The sequence below is a fragment of the Balaenoptera borealis genome (assembly GCF_965194805.1).
Source record: "Balaenoptera borealis genome assembly, chromosome: 10".
In the NCBI taxonomy this organism is placed as follows: Eukaryota; Metazoa; Chordata; class Mammalia; order Artiodactyla; family Balaenopteridae; genus Balaenoptera; species Balaenoptera borealis.
The window spans coordinates 90,354,978-90,375,232 of NC_138874.1; the positions used below are offsets into that span (position 1 = coordinate 90,354,978).

The 20,255-nt window shown below is 39.6% G+C and overlaps 3 protein-coding genes across 4 annotated transcripts in view; 1 reads left to right on the top strand and 2 right to left on the bottom strand.

The window, feature by feature from the left end:
- The window catches only part of CPN1 (carboxypeptidase N subunit 1), a 63,221-nt gene extending 51,541 nt beyond the window's left edge, over positions 1–11,680 (bottom strand). The window contains exons 1-2 of one of the 2 annotated variants that reach the window (XM_082408140.1): positions 7,299–11,680; positions 5,165–5,217 (exon numbers count right to left, since the gene is read on the bottom strand). Coding sequence is in view for 1 of the 2 variants with exons in the window: in XM_082408138.1 (XP_082264264.1) it covers positions 5,165–5,243 (79 nt within the window). In the remaining variant the exon portion in view is untranslated. Of the gene's footprint in view, positions 1–5,164; positions 6,341–7,298 lie in introns of both variants that reach the window. The other variant, XM_082408138.1, reaches the window with a different exon arrangement.
- LOC309636068 (MSL complex subunit 3-like) overlaps positions 1–20,255 on the top strand; it is a gene marked incomplete at its 5' end in the record, with an annotated part of 50,702 nt that overhangs the window by 3,015 nt on the left and 27,432 nt on the right.
- Positions 17,359–20,255, bottom strand: part of LOC309636065 (cytochrome P450 2C23-like) — a 40,994-nt gene continuing 38,097 nt past the window's right edge. Inside the window, exons 10-11 of the mRNA XM_082408121.1 lie at positions 19,692–19,833; positions 17,359–18,009 (exon numbers count right to left, since the gene is read on the bottom strand). Of these exons, the coding sequence (XP_082264247.1) occupies positions 17,798–18,009; positions 19,692–19,833 (354 nt within the window). The 3' untranslated portion in view covers positions 17,359–17,797. The remainder of the gene's footprint in view (positions 18,010–19,691; positions 19,834–20,255) is intronic.

The window sequence follows — 20,255 nt, forward strand, 5'->3', positions numbered from 1 at the left end:
CGCGATGAAGAGTGGCCCCCACTTGCCACAACTAGAGAAAGCCCTCGCACAGAAACGAAGACCCAACACAGCCATAAATAAAATAAATAAATAAAATTAAAAAAAAAAAAAAAAAAAAAAGAATATGCTTTCCAGGTTACAATCTTCAGTTTGGCTTGAATAACATTCCCCCTTTTTCCCCTCTTAACTTGATAATTAATTGAATTTTTGTCAACAGGACAATATCTACTGTCATTATTGCAGGCTTGGCTTAGTGGTCCCGAGATAGTCCCAAATTGTTCCTCTGCAGAAGAATTCCCATTTCTCTGGTAAATGTCTCTTTAGTTCTTATGGTGACCTCACTCATGCTAAACAGATGACACCCATTCTCTAGGAGAGGGATGTACCCTCCTTGCTTGTATGAACTTCGGGTTGTTGTAAACAAGGAATACCCTCTGTACATCAGGGCTGAGGTTGACACTCCTTCCCTGGAATTTCACATAGAGTACCAGAGCATATGCCCTGAAGCCAGAGGGCATACAATGTCTCTCAAAGCAACTAGAAGTAGAAGGAACTTGAGTGTCAGGGGGATATAATATTTAAAAAAAATTTTTTATAGCTTCATTGAGATGTAATTTACATATAACACTGTGTACATTTAAGGTATACAATGTGATGATTTAATACATGTACGCATTGCAAAATGATTACCACGTTAGGGTTAATTAACACCTCCATCACCTCATGTACTTGTGTGTGTGTGTGTGGTGTGTGTGTGTGTGTGTGTGTGTGTGTGTGTGTGTGTGTGTGTGAGATGAGAACATTTACAATCTACTCTCTTAGCAACTTTCAAGTATATAATAAAGTCCTGTAAACTACAGTTACCATGCTGTACATTAGATTCCCAGAACTTATTTGTCTTACAGCTTGAAGTTTGTACCCTTTGCCCAACATCTCATTTCCTCTACTCCCCAGCCCCAGGCAACTACCATTCTACTCTGTTTCTACGAGTATGGCTGTTTTAGATTCCACATATAAGGGAGATCATACAGTATTTGTCTTTTTCTATCTGGCTTATTTCACTTAGCATATGCAGAGATATACAATTTTAAATACAAGTTCAACTCCCTCTTAGGCCATTTGATCTTGGGCCAAATAATTAACTTCTATAACCTCAGTTTCCCTCCGTATAGGATGGAGAAAAACCAGCTCCTTCCTCATGAGTTGTGTGACTCAAACAAGATAATATACATAAGGCCTTTTGCACAGTGCCTGGCACATAGTAAGGGCTTAATAAATATTATTAGCGGTATTAATAGTAGCAGCAGCATTAAGCATCTATCTACTCTGTGCTAGAGACCAGGCTAGGTGATGGAGATACAATTCATTCAGTCAATACATATATTGAATATATCTAAAGGCTTTACTTGTATCATTATTTTTGATATAGAATAAAACCAACAAAGATCTTTGACCATGTGGTGCTTACATTCCAGTGAAGAGACAGATAACCAAGAGTGAAAAAAGCAGCTACTGTCCTCAAAGATACAGACTAGTGAACAAGCACAACACTAGGGGAAGAGTGATGGATGCAACCACATGGGCCATCGAGCAGGGTCACCTAACCTAGTTTTGGGGGATCAGGGAGGGCTTGCTGGAGGATATGTGGGAGTTGAATCAGATCAGAGAGTCCTGTATCCTCCTGTGGTAGGTATAATAATGGCCCCCAAAGGTGTCCACACCCTAATCCCTGGAACCCATGAATATGTTATGTTACATGGCAAGAGAGAATGAAGTTTGCAGATGGAATTAAGGTTGCTAATGAGCTAATCTTGAGATGGAGGGATTATCCAGGTGGGCCCAGTGTAATCACAAGTGTCCTTATAAGAGAAAGAGGAAGGCAGGAGGGTCAGAGTCAGAGTGATGAGACGTGAGAAAGGCTCAGTGGGCCATTGCTGGCTTTGAAGATGGAGGAAGGGGCCATGAGCCAAGGAATGCAAGCAGCCTCTAAAAACTACAAAAGCCTAGGAAACACATTCTCCCCTGGAGCCTTCAGAAAAGAATGCAGCCCTGTCAACCCTTGCTTTTAGTCCAGTGAGACCCATTTCAGACTTCTGATCTCCAGAACTGTAAGATAACGAATCGGGGTTGTTTTAAGCCACTACATTTGTGGTAATTTTTTACCCACAATAGGAAATGAATACACCCCCTAATACCTTAAGTCTTGGATAGAGCTGGGGTTCTTGGAAGTCAGGGAAAGCTGGAGCAGAAAGCTCACTTGTCTGACATCCTTCGAGGGTCTTGACTCAAATCTTGGGAAGCCAGCCCTGCAGAGCCTTGTTTAGGCAAATGAATCAAACTTCCCAACCCACACCTTCAGTAATCTTAGTTTTAAAATTTCTTTCTATCCTCCAGCAGTAACTCTGAGCTTCTGCAGTACAGTCTCAATGTAATTTAAGCCTGCTTAATAAATTATTAGTTGACTGGACCTATAAATGAATCAAGAGTCCAGCTCAATTCAAGTCAGCAAGGACTCTGAGAGCTACTTGGGTTTTAAGGGTTAGGAGAGTGTAGGGCAAAAGGAACCTGGCTGAGCGTGGAGAGTAAGGCAAGTCAGTCCTCGGGAAAGATCTTCCAATTCTTTGCCTGGAATGTTCTTCTCCCAGCTCATCTTATACTTCTGATATTAGCACAATGGTGAACTACACATGGAGGCCTTCCCCTGATATCTCATCTAAAGAGGCCTCCCCTGGTTATGCTCAGTCTTATCTCCTGTTTATTTCAATCAGAATATTTGACTTAGTCTGTACTTATTTATTTATTTGCTTCTTTATTGTCTACTGGCTTTCTCTTCCAGTAGAAGATAAACTCAGTGAAGGGCAAGACTAACTTATCTTATTTACTGTTCACCACTAAATCCCAGTATAATGTTCTGGATAAATTTTAAAATGAAGGAAGTAATGTATGAACTGAGATCTGAGATCTGAATGAATAGATGTTAACCAGATTAAAAACGGTAGAGGAGTGTGTGTTTGGTGAGAGTTTTAAGAGGGGTGAAGCTTATTGATCCCTCCTTATAACGCTGACCCTGTAGGAGTCTGCTGGGGTCTGTTCTTGAATTTCTTCTCTTTATCAGCACTTAATTCCAGATGGTCTCATCGACAAATCCCACTATAAGCTGATGACCCTCAAATTTATATTTCTTGCTTCTACTTCTCTGAACTCCAAAACTGTACTTCCAGCTACGTACCTCATACCTCCATGAGGATTTCTAATAGGTACCCATTCCTAAGGCCACTAACCCCCACTCCAGTCCCTGGAGCCAGACAGAGCCTTACAGATACAAACTGTGTCCACAAGTGACACCAATCAGTGATGGGTCAATTGGATGAGGAGAAACCAACCGTGTCCCCAGCACTCCCTTTTCACCTTCCCCTATTTAATATTTCCTCAAAGCACTTTTTACCATCTGACATATTGTATATTTAATTGTCTGTTTATTGTCTTCTCTCCCTATAAGGCTATAAGCACCTTGTGGGCAAAGAATTGATCTCTTTTATTTTCTGATGTGTCTCTAGCAACTAGACTGGGGCCTGGCATGTAGTAAGTTCCACTAAATACTTGTGGAGTCAGTGAATGATTGAATGATTAAATGCTTTTACCCACATAATCCCATTTGAACTTCACCTCAATCTTTCTTGAGACCATTATATTCCACTTACATATATGAAGATCCCTAAAATTTAAATGATTTTCCCAGCTCATATAACATATAGTTAGAAAATCTGGAGATTAAATTAGCTTTCTGACTCCAAAGCTTGGTGCTTTCCATAACACCGAATGCCTCCACCACGTGGGCCTGGTTACATCACAAAAACTGCCTTCAATCTGGCTTCCAGTTCTTAAGAGTAACTGAATAATCCTTCTTTTAAAAAATAACTTTATATGCTTATGTAAAAGTGAGTATGTTTGTTATGAAAACATAGAAAAATATGAGGATAAAAATAAGATACTGCCCCCATACCCCATCAGCTAGGACACTGTAATCAACTGGTGACAATCAATCTTATTGTGATGACTCTTAAAATCTGTTCTTTCCCTTTTCAGTTTCCCCAAATTGGCAAATATTACCATGATCGATCCAATTTCTTAGACCAAAACCTAGGACTCATCCACAATCCCTCTCTTTATCTCACTCCCCATATCATCAAGTTATACAGACTGCTTTGAAAGTATGTCTGAAAGTATGTCTGGAAACTGACTATTTCTCTCACCTTGACCACTGTCATCTTAGTCCAGGTGACCGTATCTTACTCGCTTGGATGGTGACAACAGCCCCATCATAGATTTCTTGTTTGGACAATGACAAAAGCCTCCTCAAATATTCTCCATTTCCATTTTTTTTTTTTTTTTTTTACCCTACTAGTTTTATTCCCTACACAGTAGCCAGAGTATTTTAAAAACATAAATTAAATTACTTTCTGACTCAAAACATTTCAGTGATTTCCCATACTTAAAATAAAAAATTCTTACAATAGCAAAAAGGCCCAGTAAGCAACGGTCACAAAATCCTTTTAATTTCTTAAACATACCAAGCTTATATCTACCCCAGGGCCTTTATACTTACTATTCTTTCTGCCTGGACCGCTCTTATCTTAAATGTTTGCATGCTCTTATCTTAAATGTTTTCCCTTTACATCACTTAAGTCCACACTCAAATACCACCACCTTAGAGTGGCTAGCCCTGACCTTCCCACCTAAACTAGTCCCTGGTTGCCACCCCTTACCATTATCTATTCCTTTACTTGATTATTCTTCATAATACTTATCATTATCTAAAGGCAAACTATATAATTATTTGTTCCTTTTTTGGGGGATTGTATTTACCACTAAAATGTAAGTTGTATGAAGGCAAGGATTACTGTCTTGCTTTTATTTATTTATTTTTTTGGGTCTTTTTCTTTTTTTTCTTCTCACTACTTTGTCCTCAGTGCTTAACATAATGTTTAACACATACTAGGTGCTCACTAAATATTTGTAAAAGAATGAATTTGCAGATAGAGGGATAGATAATTTTACAAAAACGGATCATAGTCTTTATGCTTTTAAAAATAAAAATTACTACATTGAACATATATTTAACAGAAGAAAAAGAAGTTGAAATAAAGCTGAAGGAATCACTTACCTTTGGGAAAATGTTTCTTCACAAGACGAAATATTAGTTGCCAACTAATGGCTCTAAAGAAAAGAAAACCAGAAATCATTAAGGGATGGTGATTATGTTGCTATGTTTTTTCAACAACATTTGTAGAGAAGGAAAAAGAGTGTAACAGAAACAATTTAAACTTAAATGAAATTTATATTTTCAAGATTATTAGGTTGATACCTTTTCAAAGTGCATTTATCTGCACTTTGCAGTAAGTTTCATTTACTCATCAAAACCCGCCACAAAATCAAAGCTGTCAGTGTCTCTTATAAAAAGCCATGTGCTCCTGATGCTCCAAGGCTGTGCTGAGCTCTTTGTAATGCTCTTCTTTTTTTCTTTTATTTTTCTTCCTGAACTCTTCCTTTTGCCACCTCCCTGCTATTCTGCCTTCCTGAATGGCTTTCTCTATATTCTCTGATTTTCATCAGTGTTCCCTGCCCCCAACACCCTATATGCTTCAGGACTAGATAGAAAATGCCAAATGATTGGAGCTTGACCTCTTTCTTACATAAATGGAGCTTGGAAGCAATAGGTTCAAGGCCAGTGTTGTGCTCATCAAATGGCCCAGGCTCCTTCTAGCTTGTTGCTCTACCTATCTCAACACACACTTAACTTATTGTCCAGACAGATGTTCCAGCCCCACTGTCACATTCACAATCCAACCACCAGGAAGGAGCACACCTTCTTCCTTCAAAAGCAAACTTCCCACCCTCACACCCTGCTGGTAAGAATGGATAAATGAAATGTGCTAGATACATATTCAGCAATAAAAAGAAACAAAGTACTGATCCATGCTGAGACATGGATGAACTTTGAAAACATTACGCTAAATGAGAGAAACCAGTCACAAAAAACCCACATATTGTATGATTCCATTTACATAGGGTGTGTGCATTATATCTCAATAAAGTTGCTTAAAAAAATAAAAACAAAAGCAAACTTCCCACAGTTTTACACATGACTCCCACTTACATCTCATAGGCTAGAAAGCAGTCACATGGTCATGCCCACACGCAGGGAAGCTAACAAATGCAGTCTTTATCCCAGCCAGCCAGCCAGCTAGCCAGCCATGTGCTCAGCTAAAAAACCAGAGGTCCTGGTATAGCACAGGGAACTATATTCAACATGTTGTAATAACCTATAATGGAAAAGAATCTGAAAAAGAATATATTATATATATATAATATATCTATAACTGAATCACTTTGCTGAACACCAGAAACTAACACAACATTGTAAATTAACTCTACTTCAATTTTTAAAAATCAGAGGTTCTCTTACAGTTAAAAGAGAGGACAGCTATTACAGAACACTGACCATCTCTGACCCACCCTTTGTCAGACCTTGTACCTTGTCCATCTACCCGCAGAGGATCACTGCATGTACTTCTCAGGAACATGACACTTAATTTTAGGTAAACTGATCTCTTTCCCAGAGTCTGTACAGGGATGTATTGGCTCTGTGTTCTCATATATTTTAGGTCAAAATTCTCTTCATTTGGCAGCCATTCTTCATAGTTTTGTTTTGTAACTCTTGCCTTGTTAACTGAAGGTGGAAGTTTCTTTTTTACTTTTTGCTCTTTTATTTTGCTTTCAGTTGGTTTCAGGACTTGGAAGTGAATTCAAAATGCCCTTTCCCTGCTATCTTTAACTGGAGTTTGCCAGAAGAAATATTCTTGAATATGCTTGCCTCTAAATGCAACCCTTCCGGGGTTTCTTCTATTTTTGGATCTAGCGGGACCTCCAGGGTTGGATGTTCACTGCTCTCTATAAACAAGCTGCTCCTCCCGACCAGATAAACTTCCCTCAGAACTTCGCCCCCCAACACGCATTATCTGCTCCAGTCACGTCTCACTTGTCAATAACAGTTTTGTATAATCTGTAGACTGCTGTGCACACGTCAGTTGTATTTATTTCCCGTATTGCCTTGACTAGGATGCCTTCCCACTTTGCCCCTTCCTCAGGGCCCTCAGGCGCAACCCGTTAAATCTAAATGCCGCTTGTTTGCCCCCAGAGCAGCTCTTCTTGGGATATGGCACCACCTGTTGCCCAAGTTGAAAACATGGGAGCTGGTCGAAATTCTCCCTTCTCATTCACCTCCCGCGTTTACTCACCCTCGAAGCCCTGTCACTTCTTTGCTGCTGATCTCACCACGCGTCCTGCTTCTCCCCTGCACAGCCGCTGCTTGGTTCTGCGCTTCTTCACCCCTGCCGGGACCGGCCCTGCTGCCTGGAACTCACCCACGCCAGCTGCACACCTCGTGCTCTTCCTTCAACGCAACCACGTCGCGCCTCCCGCTCGCCCCTCCCTTCTACCCTTCAGACCCTTTATTGGTTTTCCATTCTCCTCGGTTAATTCCAAACATCTGTCCCGGAAACAAGGCCCTCCAGCACCTGGCGATCACTGTCTTTCTCACCTCTCTTCCCCAACACCCTTCCTTCCTGCAGGCTTTGCCAAACAATGAGCAGTCTTTCAAAAGACTGCATTTTTTTCCCTCCAATTTTAAAAAATTATGGTAAAATACACCAGCATAAAAGAGTGTTTAAACAACTCCTCTCCCTCCATTTAGAAGCTAGCTGACTCCTATTTGTGTTTCAAAACCAAGTGCAGGCATCATTTTCTATAAAACTTTTCTATCACTTACCTCTGGTCTGACTTCTGTTGTACCTTTCTTGTGTTTCCTTAGAAAACTCTGTGCATACTTCTCTACAAACAGCATTATGCTGTCACTTTTGGTTTGTTTGTCTTCCATGATTAAAGCATAAGGCCCTTAAGACCAGGGACAATATCTTGTTTCTGGATTCCCAGTCCTTAACCTATACTTGGTATATAACAGGGATTAAACAAATTCTGAAGAGTAATAACAAAAAATGAACTATCTCCTCTCTATTTACATTTTGTTGACCTTATAACAGGGCAGGAAATGACTTACTGGAATTCCAGAAATCCAGGCTCTTCCACATGCCCCCACTAACCCTGCTTCCAACAGGGCAATTGTTGGTTTAGTGACACGTTGATTCAGATTGCCCTCTAGCTGATGGAAAACGTGCATGGCATGGACTCTGAATCCGTTCTGTGTACCAGTGTTGCCTAATTTGTCAATAGCCTGTACCTGTGTAATCCTTAATGGGAGTAAAGAGGTTCTTTCTGAGTTTGAAAAAACTAATGTAATGTGTGTTTACTGATACGACATCATGTGAGGTATGAGGGTATCAGGGTATTAGGTTAACTGGAAAAGAGGAGCCTGAATCCAAGTGATCTGGTCATCTGCGATGAAGGGACCAACATACATCAGACTCTGAGCAGCCTGTTAACTGGACCAGTAGCAGTCTATGGGCCCAAATGTAGTAGGGGGCAACTATATTTCATTGATTCTAAGGTGCTCTTGATTTCACATTTTAATGTTTCTGAAACAGAAATGCATCTTAAAACAGATGGCATCTTAGATTCAGAGAAATACAACATTATAATAAGTATAAGAGAAATCCAACATCACTATTATACCAGAGAAATATAATAACCAATATTAATTGATTTAATCATAACTGAGCATGGAATATCACACATTAAAACAGGAAGCAGAGTAGCGAAAAGCAATGAATGGCTAAAAGCTTGAATTTGCATTGACTGTGGGAGAATTTTCAGTGACTTGATAATAAAAACCATCATTTATGAGCCCCTCCTAATTGCCAGGGAAAATACATACATTATCATTAATCCTCACCCTCCTAACCTGGAAGGTAGGTGGCGTTAATTCCATTTTTTAGATGAAGATCTGAGAAAGTCTGGACCTGCCCAACGTCACACAGCTAGTATATGTCAGATATGATCAGATTTTAAAACCTATTGCTGAAAAATTGTATAGATGATCTTATTTGCAAAGCAGAAATAGAGACACAGACATAGAGAACAAACGTATGGATACCAAACGGGGAAAGGGGGGTGGGATGAATTGGGAGATTGGAATTGACATATTACACTACTGATACTATGTATAAAATAGATAACTAATGAGAACCTACTGTATGGCTCAGGGAACTCTACACGATGCTCTGTGGTGACCTAAATGGGAAGGAAAGCCAAAAAAGAGGAGATATATGTATACGTATAGCTGATTCACTTTGCTGTACAGTAAAAACTAACACAACATTGTGAAGCAACTATACTCCAATAAAAATTAATTTAAAAAAGAAATAAATAAAACCTATTACCTTTATTTTATTCTATGCTCCCTCCTGAAGAAAGCACTGACCCTAAAGATAAAAATAATTGTTACCTAAGAACAAAAAAATTTTTTTTCAGTTTGAGCAACTAGATCATCACTGAAGAAACATATTCCTTCTGTGTTAGAAATTAATGGAGAAGATAAATAGGAAAGAGAGTCCTGAGCAAGCTTCTTGGGTTTTGTTTATAAGGGCCCTGAGAATGGAAATTCATGAGGGTTATTTCATCCTAAATGACCAAAACTATGAACTTAAGTCCAGCTTCACTGAAAATTCAGAGCTAGAAATGACCACCCAATATAATTTTTGTACCGATTATGTAAAGGCCTTTGAGACTTAAAAGTTGATATCTCTAAGCCTAAAGGCATTTTGTCCTAAACCTTTCTTGCTGTGATTTTAAATCTGTAGAAATACCAATAAGACAGGACCTATGCATGCACTTGAATCCATCTCTCCCGTCTCCTCCTCCTACAACAGCATCAGCTTCAACCTAGCCTGAGTTTACCAAGATCCCTTGAAAACTCTAGATTGAATTGTTGACTCTGTAAGTGGCCCAATTGCCTCCAGTTCTGACTGTGCCTGAAACTAGGATGTTCCCTTCCCCTTACTAGCCTGTTCCAATTCTAGACTTCTGATGTCCTAGCTTGCTTTGCCCTGGGATATTGCCTTGAAACTGAGTTTTGACTGTTGCATGACCTGAGGCAGGGTTTAAAAGACACCTATGAGCCAAAAAGTACTTACTAGTCATCATGCTTCTATTTTATCAGGAAAATGTATGCTAATTATTGATGCTTTTGTGCTTGTGTATATATTCTTTTTTTCAAAAAAGACAGCTTTATGGGAATTCCCTGGTGGTCCAGTGGTTAGGACTCGACACTTTAACAGCCAGGGCCCGGGTTTGATCCCTGGTAGGGGAACTAAGACCCCAGAAGCTGCACGGCACAGCCAAAAAAAAAAAAAAAAACAGCTTTATTGAGATATAATTCACATACTATAAAGTTCACCCATTTAAGTGTACAGTTCAGTGGTTTTTATAAAATACAGAGTTGTGCAATCATCACTGCAATCTAATTTCGGAATATTTTCATCACCCTTCAAGAACACTCCCTAGCCATTTGCACTCACTTTCCAGACCTACGCCATCACTAATCTATTTTCTGTCTCTATGGATTTGCCTATTCTGGACATTTCATATAAATGGAATCATATAATACATGGTCTTTTGTGTCTGGCTGCTTTCAATGTTCATCCATGTTGTAGCAAGTATCAGTACATCATTCCCTTTTTATGGCCATAAAATATTCCATTGTATGGATATAACACCTTTTGTTTATCCATTCATCAGTTGATGGACATTTGGCTTGTTTCCACTTCTTAATTATTATGAATCATCCTATGAACATTCTTGTACAAGTTTTTGTGTTTACATATATTTTCATTTCTCTTGGGTAGACACCTAGGTGAAAGTGCTGGGTAATATGGTAACACTATGCTTAACATTTTGAGGAAATGCCAAACTGTTTTCCAACGTGGCTGCACCATTTTACATTCACACCAGAAATATATGAGGATTCCACCTTCTCCACGTTCTTGAAAACACTTGTTATTATCTTTTTAATTTTACCTTACTAGTAGGTGTGAAGTGGTATGTCACTGTGGTTTTGATTTGCATTCCTCTGGTGACTAATGATATTGAGAACCTTATCAGGTGTTTATTGGCCATTTGCATATCTTCTCTGGAGAAATGTTTATACAAACCCTTTGCCCATTTTTAAATTGGGTAGTCTTTTTATTGCTGAGTTATATGAGACTCTTTCTGACCTAACTTTGGTAACATAGGAGGTGCCAACCATGGCCACAATCCAAAGCTAGCTGCTATTCTCTTGGGCGGAAACCCTTTAAGATCTCTCTCTCCCAGGCTAACATCTCATCTGTGGGAAACGCCCACACACCCTTTGACCTTAGGAATTCTGAGAGTATAGGCCATTCGAAATTAGCGGCAGTCATTGTCTCTCAAAGACTTCCCCAGGTGTATCTCAGCCCTCAGTACATTGTGCTACCCCAGTCCTGGGAACACTTGTCAAACTCTCTAAATTGTTTTCATGAAGTCCCCCTTGCTCGGTTTGCCATGAGGGGCAAGCATCCTCCTTTTATTCCTTTTGGTGAGAGTAGCGAAACACACAACCTTCTGCCTACTCACTCCTAAGAAATACTGTTTCTCAACTTCAATCTTATGAGAATTTCCAGGAGGATGAGGGGCTAAGGCTCAGAAACTATTTTTTTGTTTGTTTGTTTTTTTGTTTTTTTGTTTTTTTGTTTTTCAGAAACTATTTTTGAAGCAACTATTTTTAGCAAATTATTTTTGCAGCAACTCCTGATTGGTGATCTAGCACCATGCCTTGGAATGCGGTCATGTTTGGTAACTATTGCCTGGATGGCCCAGCTGAAATGCAGACAGAGAGTTCCATTTTAATCCACACATTTTATTACACATCTTTAGAGAATGATTTTGCCTTAATGCAACGTAAACTCAATTAATGTTCATAACCACTCTGAAAGTGAGTATTGTGATCTCCATGTTACGAATGAGGAAATAAAGTTGGGGAAATGTTAAGGGACTTGCTCAAAGTGATATTTCCTTGATTTTACCTCGGCAGTGTGCAAATGGACGCTTAGAGCTGCAATCCAAATGGCTCCAAATTTCATAGCCTGTGTGTGGGGCTAAGAAAATCGTGGAGCTGATGCCTGTGGTTTAGTCTCTGAAGGGACATGCAAGTGAAGAGAATAATCTGTCAAAAGTAATTAAAACGGAACTCCATTATTTATTTCTGTCTTTTAAAGAACATTAAGCCACAAACATACTTCAATTCTCTTCCTTTTCCTTCTCAATTCCCTTGCTCTCAGCAGCTCCCCTAGAATTTATCCCTGTCTCCCCAAAGTCACCAAGTCAAACTGAATTCTCCCCGCAATCATCATCCTTCTGTTTCCTCTTCTCTTCTCTTTACGTTATTTTATTTTTTATATTTTTAAAAATATTTATTTATTAGGCTGTGCCATGTCTTAGTTGTGGCATGCGGGATCTTCATTGCTGCATGCAGGATCTTTGTTGCCACATGTGGGATCTTCATTGCGGCATGCAGGATCTAGTTCCCTGACCAGGGATCAAACCTGGGCCACCTGCATTGGGAGCACAGAGCCTTTTTCATTTTAATGATTTAAAAAAATTTTTTTAATTTATTTTTTGGCTGCGTTGGGTCTTTGTTGTTGCACACGGGCTTTCTCTAGTTGTGGTGAGCAGGGGCTACTCTTCGTTGCGGTGCACGGGCCTCTCATTACAGTGGTTTCTCTTGTTGCAGAGCACAGGCTCTAGGCGCACGGGCTTCAGTAGTTGTGGCACGTGGGCTCAGTAGTTGTGGCTCGTGGGCTCTAGAGCACAGGCTCAGTAGTTGTGGTGCACGGGCTTAGTTGCTCCACGGCATGTGGGATCTTCCTGGACCAGGGCTCGAACCCGTGTCCCCTGCATTAGCAGGCAGATTCTTAACCACTGAGCCACCAGGGAAGCCCCTCATTGTAGCTTTGATTTCATTTCTCTAATAATTAGTGATGTTGAGCAGCTTTTCATGTGCTTCTTGGCCATCTGTATGTCCTCTTTGGGGAAATGTCTATTTAGGTCTTCTGCCCATTTTTTGATTGGGTTGTTTGTTTTTTTAATATTGAGCTGTTTATATATTTTGGAGATTAATCCTTTGTCCGTTGATTTGTTTGCAAATATTTTCTCCCATTCTGAGGGTTGTCTTTTCGTCTTGTTTATGGTTTCCTTTGCTGTGCAAAAGCTTTGAAGTTTCATTAGGTCCCATTTGTTTATTATTGTTTTTATTTCCATTACTCTAGGAAGTGGATCAAAAAGATCTTGCTGTGATTTATGTCAAAGAGTGTTCTTCCTATGTTTTCCTCTAAGAGTTTTATAGTGTCTGGTCTTACATTTAGGTCTCTAATCCATTTTGAGTTTATTTTTGTGTATGGTGTTAGGGAGTGTTCTAATTTCATTCTTTTACATGTAGCTGTCCAGTTTTCCCAGCACCACTTATTGAAGAGACTGTCTTTTCTCCATTGTATGTCCTTGCCTGCTGTGTCATAGATTAGTTGACCATAGGTGTGTGGATTTATCTCTAGGCTTTCTATCCTATTCCATTGATCTATATTTCTGTTTTTGTGCCAGTACCATATTGTCTTGATTACTGTAGCTTTGTAGAACAGTCTGAACTCAGGGAGCCTGATTCCTCCAGCTCCATTTTTTCCCCCTCAAGATTGCTTTGGCTATTCAGGGTTTTAGTGTCTCCATACAAATTTTAAGATTTTTTTTGTTCTAGTTCTGTAAAAAATGCCATTGGTAATTTGATAGGGACTGCATTGAATCTGTAGATTGCTTTGGGTAGTATAGTCATTTTCACAATATTGATTCTTCCAATCCAAGAACATGGTATATCTCTCCATCTGTTTGTGTCATCTTTGATTTCTTTCATCAGTGTCTTATAGTTTTCTGCATACAGGTCTTTTGTCTCCCTAGGTAGGTTGATTCTTAGGTATTGTATTCTTTTTGTTGCAATGGTAAATGGGAGTGTTTCCTTAATTTCTCTTTCAGATTTTTCATCATTAGTGTATAGGAATGCAAGAGATTTCTGTGCATTAATTTTGTATCCTGCAACTTTACCAGATTCACTGATTAGCTCTAGTAGTTTTCTGGTGGCATCTTTAGGATTCTCTACGTATAGTATCATGTCATCTGCAAACAGTGACAGTTTTACGTCTTCTTTTCCTATTTGGATTCCTTTTATTTTTCTTCTCTGATTGCTGTGGCTAGGACTTCCAAAACTATGTTGAATAATAGTGGCGGGAATGGACATCCTTGTCTTGTTCCTGATCTTAGAGGAAAGGCTTTCAGTTTTTCACCACGGAGAATGATGTTTGCTGTGGGTTTGTCGTATGAGGCCTTTATTATGTTGAGGTAGGCTCCCTCTATGCCCACTTTCTGGAGAGTTTTTATCATAAATGGGTGTTGAATTTTGTCAAAAGCCTTTTCTGCATCTCTTGAGATGATCATATGGCTTTTATTCTTCAAGTTGTTAATATGGTGTATCACATTGATTGATTTGCATATATTGAAGAATTCTTGCATCCCTGGGATAAATCCCACTTGACCATGGTGTACGATCCTTTTAATGTGTTGTTGGATTCTGTTTGCTAGTCTTTTGTGGAGGAATTTTGCATCTATATTCATCAGTGATATTGGCCTGTAATTTTCTTTTTTTGGAGTATCTTTGTCTGGTTTTGGTATCAGGGTGATGGTGGCCTCATAGAATGAGTTTGGGAGTGTTCCTTCCTCTGCAATTTTTTGGAAGAGTTTGAGAAGGATGGGTGTTAGCTCTTCCCTAAATGTTGGATAGAATTCACCTGTGAAGCCATCTGGTCCTGGACTTTTGTTTGTTGGAAGATTTTAAATCACAGTTTCAATTTCATTACTTGTGGTTGGTCTGTTCATATTTTCTATTTCTTCCTGGTTCAGTCTTGGAAGGTTATACCTTTCTAAGAATTTGTCCCTTTCTTCCAGGTTGCTCATTTTATTGGCATAGAGTTGCTTGTAGTAGTCTCTTAGGATGCTTTGTATTTCTGTAGTGTCCATTGTAACTTCTTTTTCATTTCTAATTTTATTGATTTGAGTCCTCTCCCTCTTTTTCTTGATGAGTCTGGCTAAGGGTTTATCAATTTTGTTTATCTTCTCAGACAACCAGCTTTTAGTTTTATTGATCTTTGCTATTGTTTTGTTTCTATTTCATTTATTTCTGCTCTGATCGTTATGATTTCTTTCCTTCTACTAACGTTGGGTTTGGTTTGTTCTTGTTTCTGTAGTTCCTTTAGGTGTAAAGTTAGATTGTTTATTTGAGATTTTTCTTGTTTCTTGAGGTAGGATTGTATTGCTCTAAACTTCCCTCTTAGAACTGGTTTTGCTGCATCCCATAGGTTTTGGATTCTCATGGTTTGTTGTCATTTATCTCTAGGTATTTTTTGATTTCCTCTTTGATTTCTTCAGTGATCTCTTGGTTATTAGTAACGTATTGTTTAGCCTCCATGTGTTTGTGTTTTTCATGTTTTTTCCTTGTAATTGATTTCTAATCTCACAGCGTTGTGGTCAGAAAAGATGCTTGATATGATTTCCATTTTCTTAAATTTCCTGAGGCTTGATTTGTGACCCAAGATGTGCTCCATACTGGAGAATGTTCCATGTGCACTTGAGAAAAAGTGTAATCTGCTGTTTTTGGATGGAATGTCCTATAGGCAGGCAGATTCTTAACCACTGAGCCACCAGGGAAGTCCAGGAGCACAGAGTCTTAACCACTGGACCACCAGGGAAGTCCCATCTTTATGTTATTTTATTATGGAATTTAACCTCACCTCCCAAACTAGTTTCCTCTTCTGTCTGGTCTCTCTTCATTCTACTAGTTCTGCATCCCAAGTTAGGGAACCTAGCTGGCAAATTCAAAACTTCTCAGAATGCATGGAAGGAGGAGACTCTGAGTGACAAAAGACAAAACTCTTGTTAGCTAGAAAGGAGTGTGAGGGTGGGAAGAAAACAGAGACCTTCACATGTTAGCAAATCACATTAACATTTAGGTCCAAAATTTACAGCTTCAAAATCCCCACCTCAAGGACCTCAGCTCTACTTTTTTTGTGTGTGGTAAAGTATACATGATGTAAAACTTACCATTTTACCCATTTTTAAGTGTACAGTTTAGTGGCATTCACATGCCACTTCACATTCACAATGTACTTCACATTCACAATGTGAAGTACATTCACATTGTTATGCAATCATCACCATCGTCTATCTCTAGAACTTTATCTTCCCAAACTGAAACTCCATACCCATTAAACAGTAACTCCCCATTCTCCCCCTCCCCCTGCAAGCACCATTCTACTTTGTCTCTATGAGTTTGACTACTCCAGGTACCTCATATAAATGGAATCATACAATATTTGTCCTTTTGTGACTGGCTTATTTCACTTGGCATAATGTCTTCAAGGTTCATCCATTTGTAACATGTGTTAGACTATAAATCCTTCTTTTTTAAGGCTGAATAATATTCCATTGTATGTATATAATCACACTTTGTTTATCCATTCATCCACTAATGGACATTTGGGTTGTTTCCACATTTTTGGCTATTGTGAATAATGCTGCTAGGAACATGGGTGTACAAATATCTGTTGGAGAGAACTTTAAAAAAATCAGTTCTTTTGAGTATACACCCAGAAACTCAGCTCTGCTTTTATTTTTTTATTATTATTTTCTTTTACTTTTTTGGGGGGTGGGGCATGCCATGTGGCATATGGGATCTTAGTTCCCTGACCAGGGATCAAACCCTGTGCTCCCTACGTAGGGAGCACAGAGTCTTAACCACTGTACCGCCTGGGAAGTCCCAAGCTCTGCTTTTAAAGCTTCTTTCCCTCCCAGTGTCCTGGAGCCTGGGCTGCCTGCTGGCATTTGAGCCAGGCTTTTGTGGCAGCTGCTGCTCATAGCACTCCACTGGGCCACCACTGGGCAGTTGTTCTAGCCATTCTCTTCTGGGTCACGATTCTCTTAGCAATACTCAGTCTTTCCTTGCAATCTGCCCGCTTGCTCTCCAACCCCCAGCCCTGACCCTCATCACTTTCTGAAGAAGATGTAACTATGCATGTCTGAATCCTACCTATGAACATGGTTTGAATTCTTATCCAAGGGGGCTCCTTGGGCCCCCATGTAAATCAATGGCTGCAAATAGATGGGGTGGGGCAGGGAGAGATTTGTGGTGGGGATTATCATTTCATCTGTTTATGATATTCTAATTATAGAGTGCCCATAGCTCAAGGAAAGGGATTTTTGAGAACTGATATAAAGTCAAACATTCAAAGAAAATCTATTGTGGAATAAAAGGATTTATTTTGTGAATGTGGCAGAAATCATGTAAGTGCTTTCCATTGGAAATAGGAAAAAATACACATAGGCCATAATATTAATTTCTCTATTTTGAAAAACTATAGAAAATCAGCATATCTCCAAAGCCACAGAAAGAGTGAAGGCTCCACTATTTGCCAATTGTCTCAGTAAAGTCCTTCTGTGGGCCTGGTCTTGGTTTGGCTGGATCATGGTTTATAAAGTACTCTATAGGATGTAAGTATATTGTTTTACCCTTGAAGTTTTCAGGACCCAGATCCTTTTTGGCAAGGGATTTGTAGGTTTAAACAAATGTCCATCAAGCTTTTAGTGAGTAGTGTTTCTGTCCTAGGCAGTATTTAAAATGAAAAGAGACTATGGGGTGGGGGAAGGAATGAGAGGAAAAAGCAATTACTTTGATTTAAATTGTTAAAAGAGAAAAGTTCTTCTTTTGTCTAGGGATAAAGCACAGCTTGTAGGGTTGTGGGATGTTGATAAGCCCGGTAACAATGGGTTTGGTCTCTATGTCCTTTGGCTCCCCCAGGGGCTTCAGGACAAAGTTTTGCAGAATGGTGGTGAGAAACAGGAACAACTCCACGCGGGCCAGGCCCTCTCCAACACATGCCCGTTTCCCTGGAAGGAGGAGACAGTTCCATTAGCTTGCTCCAAATTCAAATACAATAGCTTGTATTCAAATACTATACACTCCTAACAGCCAATGAAAACACTGATCAGAAAAGGGACGGCTAAGAAACTGCTGGAGGACAATGAACTGGTACAGTTCTTCTAGACGGATATTTGTCAATACATATCAAAACTCTCTAAAGAAATTTTCACTCTTAATTAAGTAATTCTCCTTCTGGGGATTTATCTGTAGGAATTAGAGATTCACCTATGAGGGCGTCACTTGCATTGTTATTTATGACACTGATGAGTTAGTTGAAAACTAGACATCCACCTATACTGGATTAATTAAATAAATCCTTGTGCATCTATCATGCAACACAACCTAAACATGTTTGTACGGAAGATTATTTAATACTGTCTTATATCACAACACACTAAACAAAAGCAGGTTATCAAATAGATTGTACAGAATGAGACTGATTTTTAAAAATAAAATATACATTTATTATGTATATCTAGACAACTGTGTGAAGAATATATAGCAAAATATTAACAGCGATTATAGCCTGAATCTGAAATTCAGGCTATAGCTGAAATTGCAAATGATTTTCCTTTTTCTTTTTTCTTTTTTTCCTTTTTACAAATCCACCCATCCACTCATCCATCTATTTATGGCTGCGCTGGGTCCTCGTGGCTGCTCGCGCCCCCCCACCCCCACCAGGCTGCGGAGAGCAGGGGCCACTCCTCGCGTCGGTGCGCGGGCCCGCACCGCAGCGGCCCCTCGCGTCACGGAGCTCTGGCCCCAGGCACGCGGGCTCAGCAGCCACGGCCCAAGGGCTCCAGAGCGCAGGCCCAGCAGCCGTGGCGCATGGGATCAGCCGCTCCTTGGCATGCGGGAGCCCCCGGGCCAGGGCAGGAACCCAAGTCTCCCGCATTGGCAGGTGGACTCCCAACCACTGCACCACCAGGGAAGTCCCTCCGTTCTCTTTTTTTTTGCTCTTCTGCATTTTCCATCTTTTATACTGAACACTTACTATCACTGTAATTAGAAATAAAATATACTGTTATTTTTGAAAATACTAATCAAATGATTGACTAGGGTAACAAAGAAAAAGAATGGGTGCTGAGAAATCCTAAGTTGTCTTTATGACTTTATGAGAACTAGCAACTGGGAGCCAACCAGCGCTTGCAAAGAGGCAAGGGTATGTGGGGCTCCGGACTTCAGAGGGGAAGAAAGAGGATGAAGTGGCCAAGGTGTCTCTGATGGCCTCTCTAAGAATCAGAAAATTAATAATGGTTAATAATTTTATAAGAAGAGAGAAACTTGAACATTTTGTTTTGAAAAAGTCATATTATGAAAGGGAGATCAACAGGCAAGAGTTTGTAAAAGGAGGTCCCTTTGTTATCTGATAATGTGTGACATCTGAATTAAATTGATTTGCCTTGGTTTCTTTAAAAACTAGCATTGTACTCAATCACCAAACAACAAAAGAGTCCCTGGAAGACTTACCTGATCCTACTGGTATACAGACGTAAATGGATCCATCCCGATTTGGGGGTTTATAACAGATTGATTTGATTGACTTTGCTGTCATCAATGGATTACTTAGTTATGCCATATTCAGTAAAGCTAAAAGTTATCCAAAAGGTGCATGTGTATGGTTTGGATGGGGTGTATTTGTATTTACCCATGGAAAAAGGCACGAAGTATTCTGTTTTCCTGACGCTGCCATTTTTATCCAAAAAGTGACCTGGGTCAAACTTCTCTGGGTTGGGAAATTCCTTGCAATCATACAGGACCGAAGACAGTAATGGCAATACAGTAGCGCCCTGGAACCAAGAAATGGAGAGTGGAGCGGCACATTATCATGCTTACCTTTGGTTCATAAAAAGTCTAACACTTTTAATCACAGTGGACTAAATAGGATCGAGCACTCTTAAGTTTGCCTGGAGAGGACTGTCTCGTGTGATGGCTCTTTTACACACATTATCATACAATATCTTTTATCAAGTAGTAAGATGGTTCTCTGTGGGAAGAGCACTGTTATGGTCAAAGTGCAATAATCAATTGTTAAAAAGCTAAGGTTTGCAACCCATATTGTCTAGACATGCGCTTTACTGGAATTGTTGCCTCAAATTGAAAGAGCTCACATTTCATTATTTTTTTCTTTCTGAATTCAAGTGTGAATGGAAGAAAATGAGAGATGGAAACTTGTAATCTATAAAATCTATTGGGTCAAACCCCACTTCCC